Source organism: Haemaphysalis longicornis, unplaced genomic scaffold, assembly GCF_048455015.1.
Source record: "Haemaphysalis longicornis isolate Haplotype H1 unplaced genomic scaffold, Haemaphysalis longicornis Haplotype H1 scaffold_5, whole genome shotgun sequence".
NCBI lineage: Eukaryota > Metazoa > Arthropoda > Arachnida > Ixodida > Ixodidae > Haemaphysalis > Haemaphysalis longicornis.
In genome coordinates, this window is record NW_027526385.1 from 86,481,724 (window position 1) to 86,502,907 (window position 21,184).

Genomic DNA, 21,184 nt, shown 5'->3' on the forward strand with positions numbered 1-21,184 from the left:
GTGTCTCTGCCACCATCACCACCCGTCACTGGTCTTGCCTTCTGCGCCGTGCGCCCTCTTCCGGCCTGTTGCGCACTCTGCTGCCGCACCCTGCATCGTCGCGGTGTGCACGGTCATGGTGGTGGTGATTGCGGTGATGGTGACACGTCAGGCCTGCGTCAGAGTAGTGTGGAACTGCTTCTCGACGGCTTTTCGCTGTCCAAGTCCGAACGCAAGAAGCTCGAGAAACTCAACAAGTTCAACATTGATCTCCAGGGTGAGTTAACACGCTGCGCATGCTCGGTGACCGGTGTTTCTCGGCGACGTTGTACTAAACCGCGGGGGTTTTCGAGATTGCCTTACGCGAGGGTTGATGTCAGGTGTCTTAGCGTGAGAGTATCCCACGAATGGAACGGCCCGGGCGCCGTGCGGAGTCATCCTGTACGTGAAGCCTAAACATGGGACTTCAACCATATGTATACGTAACGCTTTGAGGTGTACTGCCGTAAACCGGTACCCATTCAAAATAGTACAAATTGTACTTGCTGTACGTCAAGCTGTGGACTGATTGTTACCTATGTAAGCTGTTCGGATGCAGCGTGCATAGCGATAAATTTTTCCATTTGAATTGTGATTGTTATCTGCAGTACATTCAATTGGTTCCTCTTGTAGGGAACTCAGGGAATTTCTTTATAATTCCATCCTTTATACGCCTGACCATAGCAGTTAGATTTACGCTTCATGTACTTGTCTGGTTTTATTCAGGTTACACTCAACTACAGTTTTGCGGGCAAGGCTATAGAGCGCTAGCCGTACCTTTGTTGCTGGGCGTATGTCGCGAAGGACGGTTAGTTTTTGGCTTAGTCTTCGTCCTGCAGTCCTACTTTTAGGCGCTTAACGCGTTAGAAACTTCTCGGGCTTCGCGGCCGGGGTTCGCGTCCTCACTGTGTGCGGACTGTTCTTTCCACCTCGCAGCCCTGTTCGCCGCCGTCGAACATCACCACATCGAACGGGCGCGTTCCATCCTCGAATCCAGCGACGTGGACGTCAACAGGTAAGCTGAAACGACGTTTGTTACATACAACAAACTTTCGTTATAACGAATTCGATTTATTCGAAGTATTTTGCGGTCCCCGCAGCAGTGCATCGAGAACGAATAATATCCGCTTTTAGCGAAGTACCGTTTCTGACGAAGTCGGCTTCCTGCTCCGGCAACTCGTTATAACCAGTGCATACGCAATTAAAAAGAAAAAAAACTTACGTTGCGGGAACGCTTCGTATGAAATCTGACGAGTGGATGGGGTGAGTGTATCGGGAAGCTTGTTAATCCGAAATGTGGGCGCGTTATGGGAAAATAGAAAGATGGTTAAAACGCGAAGGTAATTGCTCCCATGCAACTTGAGTCAGTCAAAGTCCAAATTCCTAACTGCTTCGCCCGTGTCGGAATGGCGTAAGTCCGGCACCCCAGATACTAATGGAAGAAACAAATTGTCCCTGAGCATAGGTTCCCACTGGGACCCCCCACAAAAGTGCGCCGGGTACGTGCGCCGGGGACGCTGGGCGGTCGCCGCGAGGCACGCGCTCACGTGTGCTCGGCATTTTCTTGGTATTTTTAGCGGCGGACGCCATACTCTAACGATTTGCTAAACAGCTTCGCTCTAAAAAAAAGTCGGAATGGCGTGATGGGATAGACGTCGGCTTCATAACGCGAGGATTGATTGATTGATTGATTGATTGATTGATTGATTGATTGATTGATTGATTGATTGATTGATTGATTGATTGATTGATTGATTGTAGGGTTTAACGCGCCGACGCAACGCAGGCGATGAGGCGCGCCGTAGTGGGGGGCTCCGGATTAATTTTGACCACCTGGGGATCTTTAACATGCGCCGAAATCTCGTACACAGGGGCGTTTTTGCTTTTCGCCTCCATCAGAAAGGAATCGAACCCGCGACCTCGCGCTCAGCAGCACAACGCCTGAGCTCATAACGCGAGGGACCCAGGTTCAATAACGACTACGGTTGCGGCGGTAAAAACATTTTTATTTCAGCCAACAAAAATAACATAAATGAATTTTTTTCTTTTCTTGAAGAATGCTTTGCGTTTCATCATCATGATCATCAACATGTGCCCTCCCATTGCGTAAAGCTGGCTTTCCTGCAGTGCATTTTTGCGTTCAGCGCCACCAGTGAGGCGTAGAAAGCTTCGCTTTAAAATATCGTGGCGCTCCCGCTCTGTTGTTAGGGAGGGGAAAACGTTAGGGGAAAACGTTAGGAGAAAACGTGGCCGTGGCCGAGCCACGGAATTGTGTCATCTCCCGTCGTCAAGTATCGTTCGAAATCGTTCAATTTAGGAATTCCTGGGCACTTTTTTGATAGTTTCCGCTCGTGCAGTCATTGATCGCCCTCCCGGCCGTTTTGGAGTTTTGCTTCCAGACGTGAAGGAAAGAGGAAAAGCGTTTATCGCAAGTGTTGCAGAGTCAATTTTAGTAAATTCTGCGATGTGTGTATGCGAACAATGCTTGGCCACGAGTGTCAATGGTTATTTGAAGCCAGAATGCTTTACAAGGTGGAAATGTTCTTCGAGGCTTAACGAGCTGCGAACGTATTCCGTTTATTTGACAATTGAAAACTTCCTTCCAGACTGCAATATGAAACACGCAGTGCTAAAAACCGTAGTGGTGTTGCCTCGTTCACTAACTTCAGTGTCACGTGACCTCGAGTCCTAAACAGCCGACCACAAGACAAAACGGGGCATGCCAGGCGCTCCGAAAACGCTCGGCATCCCGCGAAAATTCGAGGCAAAAAAAAAAAAGAACCACTTTAGCATTCTTTCCTAACAATTTTGAGAGAAGCGCGAAAGCTTTCTGGCATCACAGCTGCGTCAAAAGTGCGTCAAATGATGATTGATGATTGCTATTGGTATCCCCTTTGTAGCGGGGTGATGACGTGTCATCTTACAAAAAAAAACTAATATACTTATGTTTTATACTGTTCATTTAATACTAGCACTGCTCTTAGGGCAGGCACAAAATACTTTTTTTTTTTTCTGTTACAGGTGGTAGCTGTCCTAGGCATTATTCCTTTCTGCTTTTCGTCCACTAGTATTCTAATCGTCTTTTTCTCGACAGCATTTAAGCCTTTGAAACCTTCGCTGAAAGTGCGTCAAATCGATGGTCAAAACTTTTGAAAGACTCAAATCGCAAACGGAGAACGAACACGTGCGGTGATTTTTCGCGCACTAAGTGAACGCATCTATTGATGCGTTCATGTATCGGTGTACAATCTAAATGTACACCGATACGTGTTTTGTGAGATAAAGGTATCCTACTGTACTCCTCCTTCATGATCGAAGCATGTATTGTCTTGGCTAGAAACGTTCCTTTGTCACGATTTTCAAGCGACCGTTTTGACATGAAGCCCGGGTTCACGCATGCGCCGTGTGTCCAGATGTCTTATCAGAGCTTTTCGGGCGACCAACCGGTCTATGGGGAAATGCATTCGTTTTTTTTTTTTTTTTTTACGGGACGCCATGGGTTACACTAAGAAAGATTTAGCTTCAAAACAGGATTTCCAAGCGCCAGTTTCCGTTTTCCGCCGAAAAGAAAATGTGTTTCCTTTTGTGCGACCGTTAGGACTCGGCATCCGCAACCGCTCGCAAATTCCCTTTTCGCGCCTTTGACAAGCCGGCCGGGATCTCCACATAGCCTCGCCCCAGATGGCTTCGTCTCTGTGACGGCGCAGAAAAGCGTGACGGAACTGATTTCCGGAAGAGAGGAGGAGGCAACTCGGGCGTGTGCGAGCTCACGTACGCGTTCTGGAACATCGACGCTAGAAACCACCCTGGGCGCCTGTCCTGCGCGTTTTCAAAGCCCGCAGCTACTAGACAAATAAAGTGTGAGCTTTACCCCGCTGTCAGCCTTCGACCTTAATTTCTGATAGGTCCACGCGCGCTCAGAACGGCTGGGAGCGGTTTATCCCTCGGCGCGAAACCGGTGCACCACTCGAGCGGAGGTTTGTTTCTTTCGCTCCCCTCCCCAAGACAAATCGCTCGTGTTCGCGGAGAAGTGCGAACGTCTTGGCGACGACGCGGCTGACGTTTGCTTTTTCGCTCGAAATAGTGTCGGTTTATTTTTGCGCTGTGGCGTAATGGAAGCGGTCAGTGACGCCAGTGTATTTTTTGCGAATGTTTCGGGGTTCGGAAAGATTAAATACAAAAGGAAATATTGCCTGCCGGCATAATAAAGTTGGTCCCAGGGTATTCTCAAGATGTGTGGGCAACAATATTTCCGGAGAATGCCGAGTTAGGGTCATTAAAAAAATCCCGGGCCATCGGGGCGAAGCATGCACTGTATAAGTGTATTCTGGGCGCCTTGGCGTTTTTGTCAATGGAGATGAAACCAGGGATTTATACACACTCCCCTAACACCCCCCCAACACCCCCCCAGAAGGACTTCGACACCCCCCCAAAAAGATTCCACAACAACAAGCGCTTAGGGATTTATACAACCCCCCAAACATCCGACCGACACCCCACCCCCAAAATCGAAATTCTGCATAAACCCCTGGATGAAACTGTTGGGGGGTGGAGGAATACAGCTTTGCTGCAGAAGTTTCTTCTCTTTGAAGCATGAAGCGTTTTAACGCGAGGTGTAAAGGAGAGTCCCGGTGTTATTTTAGCACGCGTCCCGTTCTAGCGCGAGGCGTAAACGAGTTTCCCGGTGTTTTAGTACCGTGACTACATGAGAAGACGATTACGACGGTGACAGCAGACGCCAACAGCCCCATCCCCTAAGGGGCTTCGCTCCTAAAAGTAAGAGGGGACGGAGTAGAGGTGGCGTCCTCCCAAGATCTGTACCCCGCCACTTGGCCGCGGGGCCCATGCCGTGTTATCTGCAACACACGTGCAACGCAGGTATAAAACCACTCGTAATCCTGCACCTTGAATTTGAGTCTCACAGTAGATGCAAGTGTCGTTTTAGTTTAAATAAGTGTGCGCAAAATGCTTTTGTTAATCAAAATACAATGTTGTGGTGGCCTTCCTTGTCTACCGAGCTGATTGGAAACTTTTCGCAGCACTGCTGGGTGAACGACCTGTTGCCGAAATTCAAATAAATCCAGCTTAGCCGAAGTGAAATTGACCCATGGTAGCTTGCAGAAAACTTACTCCGCTTTTATCATCATCATCATCACACCACAATCAGCCTACTCCACTTTGCAAAGCCCAAAGCATCTTACATAGCTCAAAATTGGTTTCGATGCATGACTGAAAAAGAAAAAAACAACAGTAGAACATGTTGTCGGTTAGGGTTTTTTTTTAAGTGTATGTACAGTGCTCCTAACTTGGCGGAAAAAATGTTCGCGAAGGCATTTATTGCTGCTAAAAAGGTGTGAACTTCGGCAGTTAACCACACGTGCATTTACTGCAGAAAAGTAGTTGACAGCGGTGCACTGTTGTCAGTTGCAGCCGCCTGAGAATATTTTCAAACCCTGTTTATTGGCCGATCCCCTGATTTGGTATGTACCGTTCGACTAGAAAATCACCATCATCATCATCATTATTATCATCATTACCACTGCGCGCCATGCTTGACCATTCAGATTTAATTTTTCCTTGCGCGCTTCTGTTTTCGTCTTGTTGAATTATCCTCGCCAATTAAACCAAATTTTTCTTGGCCAATCCCCTCGAGTATGTATGTACCACTTTCTGTAAGCCATCGTCGTCATAATAATCCGAAGACGAATCCAGTGCCGCACAGCCGTGGCTGTTATCGTTCGTTGGTTCTGCCACCACGTAACGCCATCCCCATCTTCGCACTGTCTTCAACCCACCCCTGCTCTATGCTCGCTTAAAGATCGCTGGATAGAGTCAGTCCGTCCCAGCCCCGAATAACCATGGTCAGGCTGAATTCCCAAATACAGTGGAGCCAGCGTATATGACCCGCCGAGGAGAACCGAGACGTGTCCAGGCGAGATGGTCAATCCGCAACACCTCGACCAGTCCTCCAGTACACTCGTTGTTTTTCCATCGACCTGGCGTACTTCGCTTACTATATGACCATTGCTCGGAAATAAACCAATTCTGGGTTTTGGTAGATAGGCACCCGCTCTCTCCGACATTATTACCACGAAAGCGGGCTCACTTCGTTCCACGAACAGTTATGGACTGAGACCCACAACCACCCTTCATACTCCACCACAGGCTCGGTATGTGCTGTGTGATGTTCTGCTCGATATTTTTAGCTACGCCAGACCCGCTGCACTCTATTTTTATTTTCGAAAATATCTTAGATGACGTTGATATTTCAACTTGCAGCTGAAGCGTTTGCCAACTATTTGTCACGTCTTCGTTCACGTCTCCTACAATTATCTCCGCGACAGCGGTATCCGTCCTAGTATTACATGCAAAACATGTTTTTGTTGAGCTCGGGATCGTGCACCTGTTATATCCACATCTATCTTCCTTCCTTGTCACTTTTTGTTGTCGTTCTCCCCGGGCGAGCACGTGTCATTCGCGGACGCCAAAGACGTGTAAACTTCCGCCTAGCCCTCTCGCGCTCTATGAGACCGTCGCCTTGTTCTGCTTGGCATTTAGAGAAAAAGAAATACGCTGTAAGAAGCGTGAGGGAGGGGGGGGGGGGAGCAGAAAGCAAAACAACGGATCTTCTGGCCCGCTGCCTCCACGCGCGGAGCAACGCTGCCGACGTCAGAGGTGCGCGAACGAACCGCCGTGACTCCGCCACCGACGCCCGTGCCTGGGCCGGGGCGGCGAGCTAAAGAGCAGACACGGTCCAATGGCTTTCCCGGTTCGCAGCCTCCTCCGCTCTTTTCCTGCCCCGTGGCGTTTGTTCGCTGGGAACGACGGCTGTCGAACGCTGGACTTGGCAGATGGCCTCCGCTGCTCCCAGCGCGCGAGCCGGAACGTCTGCACGTCCGCGCAGACGATCGTCCGCGTAGCAGTAAAATCGTCTGCTACGAGTCCGCACGTTCGTTCGAGGCGCCTGCGAGCCGGCGAAGTCTTGCACACCGGCTAATCCGTCGTCTGCTTTGCACGTCTGCGAAATTGTCGTCTGCACTCCGGCAGTCCATAGCTGCAACGTCTTCTGCACGTACGTGAAGCCGATTCGTCTGCTACGAGCTACACATTCGGTCGTCTGCGAATCGGTGAAAGTCTTGCACATCGGCTAAGTCGTCGTCTGCTTTGCGAAGTTATCGCCTGCATTCCGCGGTAAGTCGTCGTCTGCAACGCCGGCGAAACGGTCGTCTGCTGTAAGGAGCCAAAGCGTCACCTGGCTTGAGCTGAAAAGACCACCTGTTCCCACTGGACAATGATCGATCTTTTGCGTCCACGACGGTTGTGTTGCTACGCTCTGTGAATTCTGTTCGGATAGCCAATCAAAGGAGAAGAGAGGAGCTTCTTCGCTTGGCGATGAAACGCAAATACGTGTAAGTGTCAGCCGGCGGCCCTTCTGGTGTTGACTGTTTTCGTCGTTTTGGATTGAGCTTCGCTGCTTTGTTTTTAAGTGGGCAGCGATGTATCGCATATTGCAATCGTGGTTTCTGAATCCGTTTTTTGCAAACGTGTGTTCATATTCAGAACTTTTGACACCGCCCACAGAGGCTTCCATCTCTTTAACCTAACGGGCACCAAAGAAGGATACCCGGGACTTACTTCGAATTAAGCGTGAGCTTTGCCTACCCATGTGCAGTTCTGCAGATTGCAATATTGGTTTCCGAATCCGTTCTTTGCAGACATATTGTTATGTGCAGAAATGTTGACCCCACCTACGGATAGTTCCATCTGTTAGACGTAACGGACACCAAAGAAGGGTACCCAGGGCTACTTCATAACGACTGCAAGATATACCTGATCCTACCAACGTGCAATGTAGAGTATTCGGATAAAAGAGCATCTTGACATAGCATCACACACGTCACTTGCAGATGTTGTCGTTTTTTTTTTGTTTGTTTGTTTGTTTTACCTATCGCCTTCGATCCATACTGCCAGCCAGCGCACGCGTGCACGAGGATCTCGTTTCCTCGCGTGCAACCAAATTTGGGGAGCTTTTGCGAGTCAGAGCTAGACTTAGGCTCTGAAATGCTGCGCAGTGGCGGGCTTGAGATTAATTTAGTCAGCCTGCACAAAGACGCCACATATATATTAAATCCTTGCGGTCGCATCTCTCCCCGCAGCGTCAACACGGACAGCTTCACGGCGCTGGATGTGGCCGTCCTCACGGGCGAGTCCTCCCTGGCTCGTCTCCTGCAGTCCCGCGGGGCCAGCGAGAGTCCCCGCTTCCCAACCCCCGAGGCCCGAGCGAGCCAGCTGGCGGCGCTGCTCCGAGAGGCACACCGATGCGTCGACGACCTGACTGGATGCGTCGCGTCGGCGTCCGCCAACCAGGGGAGCCTGTCCAACGCGTTGCTCAAGGTACGCGCCACCTCTCGCGAAAACCCCGAGCGATATTTACCTTGTCGATCCTCGGAACACGCATGTGTGGCGAGTTCATAAGTCGTCCGCCCCGCCACGTATAGACTTCCTTATTCTTTAGAGCTTGATAAGAGTCAATGCATGTTTTGGACTGCGTTGCGCATGCCCAGTAAGATCGTCCTGTCGACTCCGTCAACTATACCACCGCTAGCATAGTTCCACGATAAAAGGCTGCTACCAGGCCGTAGAAACAGACCACACTGCTTAGGCCGATTGGACATTCAACGTTAATAGAGGTAACGCTATTTGCTAGTATCTGCCGCACCGAATCACAACGCCATTATCGCACCTACACCGCGCCATTGGGAACTACATGTGCATGTTCAGTTGGTGCATATAAGCATTCTGGTGAAAAACCTACCGTGGACATAGACTGCGCTCTGGTCTACCTTTGGAAATAGAATTACGTGCAGTCACTGAAGCGCGCAAGAAACAAAGGGTCAGATGCGCGGGGTTTAGCCCTTGAAGCCGTTGTAGAATATGCGCGTTTCGCGGACGCATTGCGAATTTTCGTTTCTAATGTGCATTCTTTTAGCGGCTTGTCCTATCAGTTGCTTTGGAAAAAGTTAAGCCTAAAAAAGTTGCAGGGGGCGGCAGAAAGTTAGATGGGCAGATGAGATCAAGAAGTTTGCGGGGATAAATTGGTCACAGTTGGCACAGGACCGAGGCAATTGGAGAATAATGGGAGAGGCCTTTGCCATGCAGTGGGCGTAGATAGGCTGGTGGTGGTGATGATGATGATGATGATGATTATGATGATGATGAAACATGAAATTGTTTTCGATCCTAGGAAAAAGAGCGCCAGCTGAGCCTATGGAAGCGGCGCCTGGAGCTCATCTCGGAGATGAAGGCCGGCTTCGACGAACTCCGTGAGTCTTTCTGTTCTGTTAGCATTGAGTGTATTATGCTGGTGTATCCTTCTGAGCACGTCATCACTGCGAGTTTTCCCTACTCTCCCTACCTCTTTATCCCTACAACACGGACGCTACTAAAGAAATAATGCTAGCTATATTTTGCTCTTCATCGTGAGGGGAACGTGCGCACTTGTACTCAGTGACTCCATTCATCATAATCATCATGATCAGCAGCAGCAATGTCCACGACAAGACGAAAGCCTCCCCGGGGCTACTCCAGCCGTTCATGTTTTACGACGCCCTAGTCCATCCTTTGCCTCTCACTGATTTTATCCCTCCACCATGTTAACGGAATCTCTGTATCTCGGAAACCACCCTGCTACCGTAGATGTCAGCATAAAGTTCGCATGCACTGAGCACGAGGTCGCGGGTTCGATTCCCGGCCGCGGCGGCCGCTTTTCTGATGGAGGCGAAAAGCAAAAACGCCCATGTGCACGAGATTTCGGCGCACGTTAAAGATCCCCAGGTGGTCAAAATTAATCCGGAGCCCTCCACTACGGCGCGCATCATCGCCTGCGTTGCGTCGGCGCGTTAAACCCTACAATCAATCAATCAAAGTTCGCATGCATCGTTCCTGTGCGCACGGTCAGCAGCAGCGTCATAACAGCGCTTCCTTTCGGCATGCAGGGCCCCCGGACCCGCCCAGCCAGGTGACACTGGATGTGGTGGGCACGCGCTCACTCCGAGTGCGCTTCTCCGAGCCGCTGTCCGCACTCCAAGCCAGGATCTTCGTCACCAAGTACCGAGGTAGGGAGCTCAGACACTCTGTGTGATGAGGCTCACGAGGCATTTGCAGTACTCCGGGAAATAGGTCTCAGTGCGGCACCCCGAATGTGCTGAGGGACCAACTGCGGCTGTGCGAACGCACAGTATGGCACCAGCACCGCCTACAATGGTTTAACCGACTCATCTACTCGTGCGCACATCCACATTTGCACACGCGCTTGCAAACCGCTTTTAACACTGCGGCCGAAGCCGACTAGCTGCACCGAGGCACCGAGACAAGGGCACCGAGAGGCTGCCACGGGTACTGGTCTTCTATCCTACTTGAAACCTTGAATGCGTTGGCCCTTTCGCTATCGCCCTGTCTCGAGCAGTCAAGGTTCTGGCATGTTGGCGAACGTGACACGTGTAGGCTAAAAAATGGGCGGCATCAATAGCTTAAGCACGGGCGAGTACCACAGACAGTATATACGGTGCACTGCATGGTGGCGCCGTTCTTTCATTGCCTCGTCCATTGTTTACTCAATTTTTGTGCCGTCGGCTGTAAGGCCGCAGCTTCCAAGCGAAAGCGTGCACTTGCCTTCTAGTCGTATAGTTGGCAAAGCGCAACCTTGCAGAATCACAGGCGGAACTCCGGAAGCGACGTCCTTAAGTCTGTTGGCAGAGCTGAGGCGGCTTGAAACTGTCGTCTTGATTCCTCTACGTTCCGTGACGGGATGAAAGGGTCAGTGTGGGTTCTATTCAGCGGCGCGCGTTGAGAGTTTATGCCCGGTGCCGCAGCAAGCTTGAAAAGCGACACGGAATTTGGAATTTGAAGCACGTTACAGCTTCTTACCGGTTGCCGGGGACGCATTAAACCCGAACACTCCCCCCCCACCCCTATTCCCACCACGCATGCGCAGTGGAGTGGTGCGACCGCGAGGACTTCGCTCTGGGCGTCGGCTCTCGAGAGCTGAGCGACGTGCAAAGCCTGGAGTTCGTGATCCGGGACCTGGAGAAAGGCAGGCCCTACTTCGTGCGCGTGGCAGCCGGCAACGCCAAGGGCTTCAGCGACTACCAGACCTCTTGGCCGCCGTCGGCGAGGCCATCGAGTGAGCACCTCTTTGCACCGTATTTTCGCGCATGTAAGCCGCACCGGCGGGTGCCCGGGTTACACGCGAGTTCTGCCCCACAGGGAAACTTCACCGCAAAGAGAACCGAAATGACGTCATGCCGGCGTCATAGCTTCTAGTGAAATATTCTAGTTTACTGCGATGTTGAAGTAGTTCGTTTTAAAGAAAGAATGAAGGACGTTAACTTGGGATAATATTGAACTCAGCTGGGAGTTCACCTTATTCTACCCAAAGCGGGAAGGGAATATACAGGGTGTCACGGGGAAGACTTTAAGTAATTAAAAAAAAATAGGCTTTCGGAGGTAAAAATGTTTTTCTTGCGCGAAGTGTTCATAGGCCGTGGCGCACGCAATAAAACGAGTTCAAATTGCTATTTAGCAAAAGAATTGACTATATTTTTGTTAATTACCTTTTTAATTATTTTAGTTCGGTGTTTGATTGTAATGAGTAAATTGTAGAGGATCATCGGGCAAACCGATAATCACCATTACATTTGCGAAATCGTACTTGTGTGCAGAGCTGCAGTGCTCAGAACCTCAGCTCTTTAGATGAGCGCAACAGGCTCCGTGCGGCCGTGGAGCGACGTAAAGCCACGCCCACGCGCTCACGTCACTCGGAGCAGCACTTGTCAAACGCCCTCCGCGCTTTAGTTTCGGCTTTATCTTCGCACGCAAACGGCGCCCACGGCGCAACACTTTCCGCTGGAGCCGAAGATGTGGGCGTGTGACGTGTACAGCTCCGGGTGACATGAGCGCGTGGGCGTGGCTTTACGTCGCTCCACGGCCGCACGGAGCCCGTTGCGCTCATCTAAAGAGCTGAGGTTCTGAGCACTGCAGCTCTGCACACAAGTACGATTTCGCAAATGTAATGATGATTATCGGTTTGCCCGATGATCCTCTACAATTTCCTCATTACAATCAAACACCGAACTAGAATAATTAAAGAGGTAATTAACAAAAATATAGTCAATTCTTTTGCTAAATAGCAATTTGAACTCGTTTTATTGCGTCCGCCACGGCCTCGGACCACTTCGCGCAAGAACAACAATTTTACCTCCGAAAGCCTATTTTTTAAGATTACGTAGTCTGCCCTGTAACACCCTTTATATGGGTAGGTAATACGATAAGAAAGGGATACGTAAAGGATAGAAAGGTAAGCGGCAGAAGACAGTTTTGCCCCCGCGGTTCGACCCACCGCGCACAAAACGCATCACGCAAACTGCAGTGTGGCGTGCGGCATCCGTGAGACGCTCTCGAATTGTGAAGCGACGAGGCGAGCTAGCGCAGTGAGCCGTCCACGATGTTTTCGAGCCAAGAAGTTTGCTGGATAGAAGAGACTCCAATGAAGGGCAGCCGAGCGGGTGTTAGCGCTCGACGAGCCCACGCGGCAGAGCGCCCGATGCAAGAAGCCAGATACCCAAGCTTTGGACGTGTGACCAACGAAGAGCGCCAAACCAATAGGCCTCCTGCGCTGGAGTTTTGGCGACAGGCAGCGCCCCTAGCGGCCAATTAACGCCTCTGGGTAGTACAAAAGCAGACGACCCTCGCCGCCCTTCATGTGTTTTCAATTACAAGCCAGAGTGAAAGTTGGTTGTGGCGCTTTATGGCGTGTTTAAATGACTGCATATTGTATGAGATAGCCTTTAAAGTAGCTGCAGAGGCTAAACAAAATAATATCCGCTAAAAGAAGCCGATTTGTCGGCTTTCTTTTGAGCGAGCTGTCGCGGTCGTCGCGGCGTGGGACAGTATCGCCATGGGTCGGGTGGTCTAACTTTCTGACGACGATTACCGTTCTTTATTCTTGCGTGCGGTCGACAAAGGAAAGTTCACGAGTAGCATAAACACGGAACGCTGCTCATACTATAGCCTGAGGTAACTCCAAAAGGTTGCTCAGCGGGAGCATGCAAGCGAACGCAAGAATTTGGCAGCCGACTCAGCTGACACTGCTGGCCTGGCACCGCCTTTGAAACGAGTGGAAATTTTGTTTCGTATTTTCGCAAACTAAATGATTCTTGAGTAACGTTTTACGCCGCACTAGGGTACATGTATACTAGCGAATAGGTGGGGCAATAGTGCCCATTAAATAATCAAATTAAGCGCTATTAAAGGACGCAAAACACGCACCAAATCACACGCCCGCTGCCTGCAGAGATGTGTACTTCTATAACATCACATAACACAGCCGCATACACGGCGCGGGGCCCCGAATATTTATATACGATCATCACTGACTGTGTTGGTTTCCTAGCATGCAGGGGTCGTCGAATCTGAACGCCGACACGCCAGTTTTGACTCCAAATGGAGTTAGACAGCGAGCGTCCTCCAGTTGAATTGCCCCCCCCCCCCCTCCCATCTTCACACTTCGCCAGATTATTGTCAAATATTATTAGAAATTCACAGAATTTTTTTCTTTTTGCGCCCCCCCCCCCCCCCCCCCCCCCCCCCATTTGCCGTCCAGCCCTCCGCCGTGTCGGCTGCATGGAACTCGACCGTTGCTGACCCTCATCCTAGGCTATTAAGTGCGAACTGGGAATGTATGCTGCAAGAGCGTAATTAAGTAAAGTGAGAGCAAACAAGGAAAGCGCGAGCGGCGGCCTCTTAGTTCGCTCGACCACTTTGTTTTACGGCCAGTAATTTTGGAATCGCAAAACAGATTTCACGCGTCTGACGGTCGCGGCATTTTGTCACTGAGACACGCAACAAAACGGCAAGCTAACGCTGCACCATGTATTCGTAACGGCGACGCAAACGAGCACTGTTTAGTGAAAGTGCGCGCATAGTGTGCAGGTACGAAAAAGAGCGGCGCACCGCAGCAGGCGAGCCTGCGGTCCGCCGGACTCGCTGGCTTTTTAAAGCGCGATCATCGCCGATAGCGCCACTCTTCTGTTTTGATCGGCTGTTTTTGAGAAGTCTTTGTCACCTAGAGTATTAGTTTAAACTAGAAACTTCACTTAAAATTTCACTCCGTACGACCATCGATTGGTGAACCTGAGAGTAGCAGACGCCGTCACGGTCCCGGCACTTTCGTCGGCGCTGTAAACGTGTTTAGCACTGCAAAGCTTTTTCCCCTAGTGCCAAGTTGATCGCTGAAATAGATCGGACGCGTCGGGGATGAGCTGGTGACCACGTCGCAAAATAATCGGGAGCGTCGAGCTCATTTTGCTTCTGTCAACACGGGATCCTATGGGACCCGCGCAGCTTTGTACTACCCGGAAGTACTGCCCGGAAGCCGCTTGCGCAGCGCCCCCTGGGCAGCGCAGGAGGCCTATTCCGCGGAAAAACTTCGAGGTTACGCCGTAAACATACGTTTGTGACATTCATTGTGAGCCTTCAGACATCGTCAACTGTTACGAACACGCCGTGAGTGGTCAAACTGTAAGGATACCGTAAGGCAGGTGGACTCTGAGGGACCCCGCGGCGCCCCGTATTTTCCCTGACATACCTGAGCATCTGTCGCCACCAAAGACGTCAAAGTCATGCCGAAAACCACCCAAATGGATGACAGTGGTTCCCACCTATGTTGGGTCCTGCGAAAATGATGGGTCTTTGCACGAGGAAACTGGCGTAAGTGGCGCGAGTGGTGTAGAAAGCGCCGATGTCAGCACGTACATTGGGAACTGAGCTGTGGTTCGCGGTTATGCAGGAATTCAGCGAATGTCCGACATTTCAATCGTAGAATGTGAAGGCTTCGCCTACCCAGGTTATCCTCTACAAGCTCGGAGATTCTGGGTGCAATTGTGGTCATTGAGAAGGGTGCAATAGTCGGGCAAAACTTGTCGGTTGAAGTTAATTCAAGAGGTTTGCTTGTTACGCCGTGTAGCTACAGCGATAAAAATGGGAATATTCACCCTCAGCTGACAAGGCAGAAGAATGTAACAACATTTATTCGCTACATTGTTGCTAAAGATCAGCCCTTGGAACAAATGTTACCTGTTTCCAGACGTTTCATCCGCAACAACTGCCGTGAAAGGGCATGCAGTGTGTGCGGCACAACATATTCACGGTGCTGTCAGATCAGATCCCAACCCGGCGCGGTGGCTAAGGCGCCGTGCTGCTGGGCGGAAGGACTCGGGTTCGATTCCCGGCCACGGCGGCCGCTATTCTGATAGAGGCGTAAAGCGAAAACACCCGTGTGTTCGAGATTTCAGCGCACGAGGTCGCGGGTTCGATTCCCGGCCGCGGCGGCCGCTTTTCTGATGGAGGCGAAAAGCAAAAACGCCCGTGTGTACGAGATTTCGGCGCACGTTAAAGATCCCCAGGTGGTCAAAATTAATCCGGAGCCCTCCACTACGGCGTGCCTCATCGCCTGCGTTGCGTCGGCGCGTAAACCCCTACAATCAATCAATCAAATCAAATCAATCGAGATTTCAGCGCATGTTAAAGATCCCCTGCGTGGTCAAAATTAATCCGGAGCCCTCCACTACGGCACGCCTCATCGCCTGTGAAGCGTCGGCGCGTTAAACCTCTTATAAATCAATCTGACTAGTCAAAACTGAGAAGTGTTGCCTATCTGCAGATTGCAAAAAGAAACGAGCAGGAAAAATCAACGCAGAAGACAGCATAAGCGATGGCTCAGCGGAAAAACTACCAGGCGAAACGCTTTAAAAAATCGGCTTATCAGGACTACAAGGAGATAAATGAAAGTTTCTGTGACCTTAACAGATAGTCCATCAGATTTACAACCAACAAAAAAGAATAGCAGTACGACAAGCATTCTCATCCGAGAAAAAACGTTTATTTCTTTTAAGAAACCACATTTATACCTGTCAAAGAAATAAAAAAACACTGGTTTATTAATTGGTTCAATATTCTTTGTTAACAGCGAAGCTGTTTAACAAATCGTAATTTTTCGTGTCCGCAGTTAAAATACCAAGAATTTGCTGAGCGCGGGAACGTGAGCGCGTGCACGTGAGCGCGCACGTCAGCACTTGGTTTCCAATCGGCTCAATTGATCAGTTTTGTTGGGGTTGTAAACATTTTCTTGTGACAACGTACCTACTGCATTTTCTTACACAGCATAAATAAAAATGTCGAGGCGTTTTTTCTTGATTCCAAGTAGATGGCTGACTATTGTAGGCTTTCCCGCAGTTTCAGAAGTGTAAGACGTGTTCGGCTATGCTTTAAACATTATTGAGCTATAAGGGATCCCGTACTGGGGAAAAACTAAATGGAAAAATAAATAAATAGAACGGGAAGCAGCCGAAGACAAGCGGACTGTGCAGTGTTCGCCTTGCCTTTTTTTTTTTCTTCTTAAAGGTGTTGTGCCACCAAATTTTAAGTCTGTAAAAAGCCTGCCGTAGGCTTCCTCTGCATGCAACGACCCTCAACACGAAGTGCTGGGTACAGCAAACGCTTAATATATATTTTAATTCGCTTCTAAAAATTACCTAAATGCTCTTCTGGAAATCGGGACCCATCGCTAGCGCCACTAACCATGACGTCAGTGAATTGCCAGCTCAGCAAAGTTTGTGACGTCATACAACGCTAGCGACTCGAGCGACGTCAACGTGAACTCCAGTTACTACAGTTTGTTTGGTCGCTTGGTCGTATCGGCACACTATACCGATACGACGGCGACGACGACGCGACGCGCGACGCCGACGAGTCGTTAAAACATCGGCCAACTGCCGAATTGCCAGACCGCGTTGTCACACCACGCCGACGGCGACACAAACACGTCGGCCGATGGAAAGTCGCCGTAGTGTGACTGACTCGCCGACCGAAGACGCCAACAAAAACGGTCGCCTGACTGTTCGCACGACGCGTCGTCAATCGACCGAGAAGCGAAAACTGCGCCCCGACAACATTCGTGCCGCAATGAACGCGGCTCTATTTTGTTAGTTTCTGGAGGGTAATAAACTCAATAAGTTCCATGAAGCCCATGCAACTCAACACTAGCGCTAATGCGATCCGTATTTTGGCGTTCGACGCTTCGGCCGTGCTCTTCTGCGACGCCGCTACCCCGGAATGCGTGTGTGATCGGCTCGCCTGTAGAAAATATAAGGTCAGTTTCGTGCAGAAGAACAGTTACGTAGGGTAATTTGGGTAATAAGAGATCAGTATCGGCAAAGGTTTTTAACGTAAAACGTAAAACCAAAGTACGGCAAGCACTATCCCTTCAGTGCAAAATCGCAGTCGCAGTCGGGCACACTTATTTTTGCGAGCGCTTTCGCAGAAGAGCAGAGTTGATGGCGATAAGCTGTCGTGGGGGCTTCGCGGAACCTTGCTGCGCAAGCGCTATTTAAAAAATGTGAGTTTACAAGCCAGGAATTCTGTAAACTAGCTAGTAAACACCGACGTACGACTCCAAGGATGGGCCTCCATCTAGTACACCGGCTATATCGCGGTGTGGAATTGTTTGTTCGGTGGCTCAGTGGTCTCGCGCGTTCCGCCCATCCGGTCAACGTTGCCGGTTCGATTCGCGGCGGGGGCACCTTTTTTTTTTTTTTTTTTTTTGAGCGTTTTTTTAGCATTTGTATGGTTTGCAAATCCATGGTTTTCATTTGTCTGCATCCGAGGATGCAGACAAAGAATCCGCGTCGGAGCTGTCGCGGCTTGACGTGACGAGTTGGCGTGTTTACTTCCGTGGTGAAGCACGTATGTGGGGGAGCAGACGCCGCAGTAAAGTCGCAACGTACCGCAGCGCCGCCGTGGCAGAGGCTCCTCGCAACAATGTGACGTCACTGCTTGAAGCGGCGCCCAGAAACCGAAACCGAATCCTGTTCACATGAATCGTGCGATAATAAATTTTTCACTCAGAATATGTGCGTGTGAGAGCATGTATCATGCTTTCTAACGAATTATAAAACGTTTGCAACAAAGAATGCACAAGCAACAAATTTGGTGGCACAACACCTTTAAGTACAGCTTGTTTCTCGTTATAATGTCGATAAAAATGTAAAGCTCTTGTCACTGAAGCGTAAGAGTAGAGCGAAGTTGGATTTCGCATGTCAAAGAAGAACATTAAAGGCGTGCGGTGGTCGTTCACCGGCGCCTTTCCAAGCAAGGAGTAGCAGACGACGCGCCGAGACCGATCTCAACGCTACCGCAGCGCCACCGCCTGGTCGGCGACAGCACCGGCCCGCGCCGCGCTGCTTGGAAGGCCGCGCTCTTTGCCAACTGACCTAATCTAAAAACGTTGACCCAAGGCGGCGGTAACAAAGCCAAACTGGCCAAACTACGGTCCATAGTATTGCTTGTGTATTTTAGGGACCGTAGTCAAATGTCGCAACGTCGCAATCCACTAAAAAAAAAAAAAGAAAAAAAAAACTCGTTTCTGATTGGCTCTGCTGTTCGCCATTGAAAAGTAATGAACGCATGGATAAATGCATAAACTGGAAATTACCGGAAGATGCCCGGTTGCGTTTCGAAGTCGTAACTGGCACTCTTCAGATGAATGAATGATTGATTAGTGATTGGTAGTAATTACTAGTTAAGTGGGATTGAGGTGAATGAAGATAAATTATGGTGGATTAAGTACCGTAAGATAGCGTGGCAGCTGTGTGGGTGGCCGAGTCAGTAGTATTAATTCTATGGGTGGTTGGAAACTGCCCCCGTCACAATAGTGCTCCGAGCAGGCTTACAGCTTACAGGGGCACTGAACTTGATTTGTAAACTTTGCGGGATTACCAGCGCAAATTGTAGTCCGGAGTCCCGAGGCCATGTTTCGACCACTCTGGGTGCGTTTACGCGAATTTATTTAGTAGAAAAATCAATTCGAATATGCTCTCCTCCTCTCTGCATCCTCGCCCAATTTCTGTGGTGTTTTCGTGTGACGTATGGAAAAATTACTTGGCTTGACGGCGCTACGCTACGCTACTGCACGGCTCGCCGACCTTCCGACACAGTCAGTCGGCCCAGCATTTAGTCAGCCGGCCGCCGACGGGGGCCGGCGGACTAAATGCTAAGCCACGACACGTTTGTGAATGGAAGAATGTGCCTTTCTTTGAGTGAGGCAAGCTCCGAAGATGGGGGCAAAACGCATGGCATTTGAGCCCCTGCGGTGACGCGGAGGGCGTTCATCCACTGCGTAGGCCTCGGCTAGTGATTGCTTAGCAACGATTCCAAGCCGTCGTGGTAGGCTTATCTGAGGCATTTTTCACCTGACAACATGACAGAATCGCGGTATGGCGATTAATGAGATATCGAGAATGCCCATCCAACGATAACGTCGGATGCCAAGCATGTTGTTTCACAGAACCGAAACCGAAACTTATTTGAATACTAATCTTGGACATCGTCCAATCACGTAGCAGCATTACCTGACGTCACTGCGGTTAGTTGTTGCAGCAGGCGCAAACCGCGCATGGTTATAGTTTTGCTTCTTTCATGCTTTATACGCCTCGAGATTCGCGATCGCTGCACCGCCTGCCGCCGCTTCTCCGCGGCGTTTGCGGGATTAGCGCTGCGTGGCTGATATGTGGTCATGCAGTGTTTTGGTTTTCTTTCGCTTCTCTTTGCCTTTCCGCGCTCTAAACAACTTGTTATGGTGACGTCTGTAAGCTAACTGCACGTTTAGGGCACTTAAAAAAACAGCTGCGTCTTGGTAGAGCGCTCTAACGCCAACAAGAGCTACCCGGGGAGGCGGTTCTGCGCGCTTCTTGGCCGCTCTTGCGGGCGTCGGCGATGGCAGCAGCATATCACCGCTGTCACCTTCGAACACGTCAGCACAAGTGAATTCTATTTATTGTCGCCTCGTTTAGACCTAATATTGGCACTGTAAGAGGTTGGTTCGTTTTGCAGCGCAGACAACAAATGCGGCTTTGCTTCGAATATGTACGTCGTAGAAAAATATGTTTCGGGGACGTGATAACCCAATAGCTGACAAAAACTTGTGCCTTTTATGGGAATATAAGCCACGCGAAAATGTTAAGTACAGAAAATAAAATCTTAAGTCAGATATGTGCCCACTCATGCCTTACAGTAAGAGCCAAGGTATATGTTAATGAAACCACGGGAAAATGAATGGTCTGCAGAAAGGAATAAATAGAATAGTCGTACGGGAATTAAAAAAAAAACGAGTGCAGCTTCTGAAATGCTAAAGACGTTTGTTTGAGCAAGGTAGTATTCACCAGACCAACTAGATGCGAAATGCACTGATATTTCGCTAGACATGGGGGGGGGGGGGGGGGGATTAGGAGGAGGACGCTCAACTATCGTTGTTTACAAATGCGGAGCGAAATCAACGAATGAACGTTTTAGTAATCACGCACACAAGCTGCGTGTTCTCTTTTCGTTTGTTTTTCGCCTTGAAAAACGGCTGATCACTCGGCGGACTCATTTTTTGAAGAATACAGGGTAGGCAGTTCACAAGCGATACGAGGTGTCGTTGGAAGAGTTGGTTGATTGATTGCAGGGTTTAACGCGCCGACGCAACGGAGACGATAAGGCACGCCGTAGTGGAGGCTCCGGATTAATTTTGACCACCTAGAGCCTTAACGCGCGCCGAAATCTCGTACACACGGGCTCGTTGGAAGAGTGTCGTATCTGATAAGGGTCTCTGATTTCGGTTTATGCTAGATTCTGCAGTCTCCCTGTGTGATGACTCATATGACGGTGTTTCGAAGAAGAGTTTGGTCGCGGACGCGGATTACTCTATAAGCCCATCTTCGGGCTTCTCGTGGAGGATAAATGTAACAGATGAATCTTTGCGAGCGCTCACCTCGGGACAAGACGACCCAGCATTAAATTTGTCGTCGTGTGCGGACTCCGGAGTGTAATTTTGCATTATCCATCGTACTTCTTTGGTACAATGTTTGTGAAATTTATGCCGCATTGGCTTGTTGATGGTACTGATCAATATCTGATATGTGATATTGGCAGGCGTAACTTGCGTGCTGTCAGGTATGAGTGCTCCGCTAGATTTTCTAAGTGCACAAAGTCGATTCACATCATAGTGTGTATGGCCGCTACATGACCATCGGAGGAAACACTGCTTACGAAGACACAGTCACAAAATTTCAAG

The 21,184-nt window shown here is 49.9% G+C and overlaps 1 protein-coding gene across 4 annotated transcripts in view; it reads left to right on the plus strand.

Moving 5' to 3' along the window:
• Wake (ankyrin repeat and fibronectin type III domain containing protein wide awake) overlaps positions 1-21,184 on the plus strand; it is a 585,518-nt gene that overhangs the window by 543,538 nt on the left and 20,796 nt on the right. For all 4 annotated transcript variants that reach the window (XM_077670881.1, XM_077670882.1, XM_077670884.1 and 1 more), the window contains 6 exons: positions 152-256; positions 955-1,033; positions 8,175-8,412; positions 9,263-9,341; positions 10,014-10,133; positions 11,012-11,200. In XM_077670881.1, the coding sequence (XP_077527007.1) occupies positions 152-256; positions 955-1,033; positions 8,175-8,412; positions 9,263-9,341; positions 10,014-10,133; positions 11,012-11,200 (810 nt within the window). The remainder of the gene's footprint in view (positions 1-151; positions 257-954; positions 1,034-8,174; positions 8,413-9,262; positions 9,342-10,013; positions 10,134-11,011; positions 11,201-21,184) is intronic.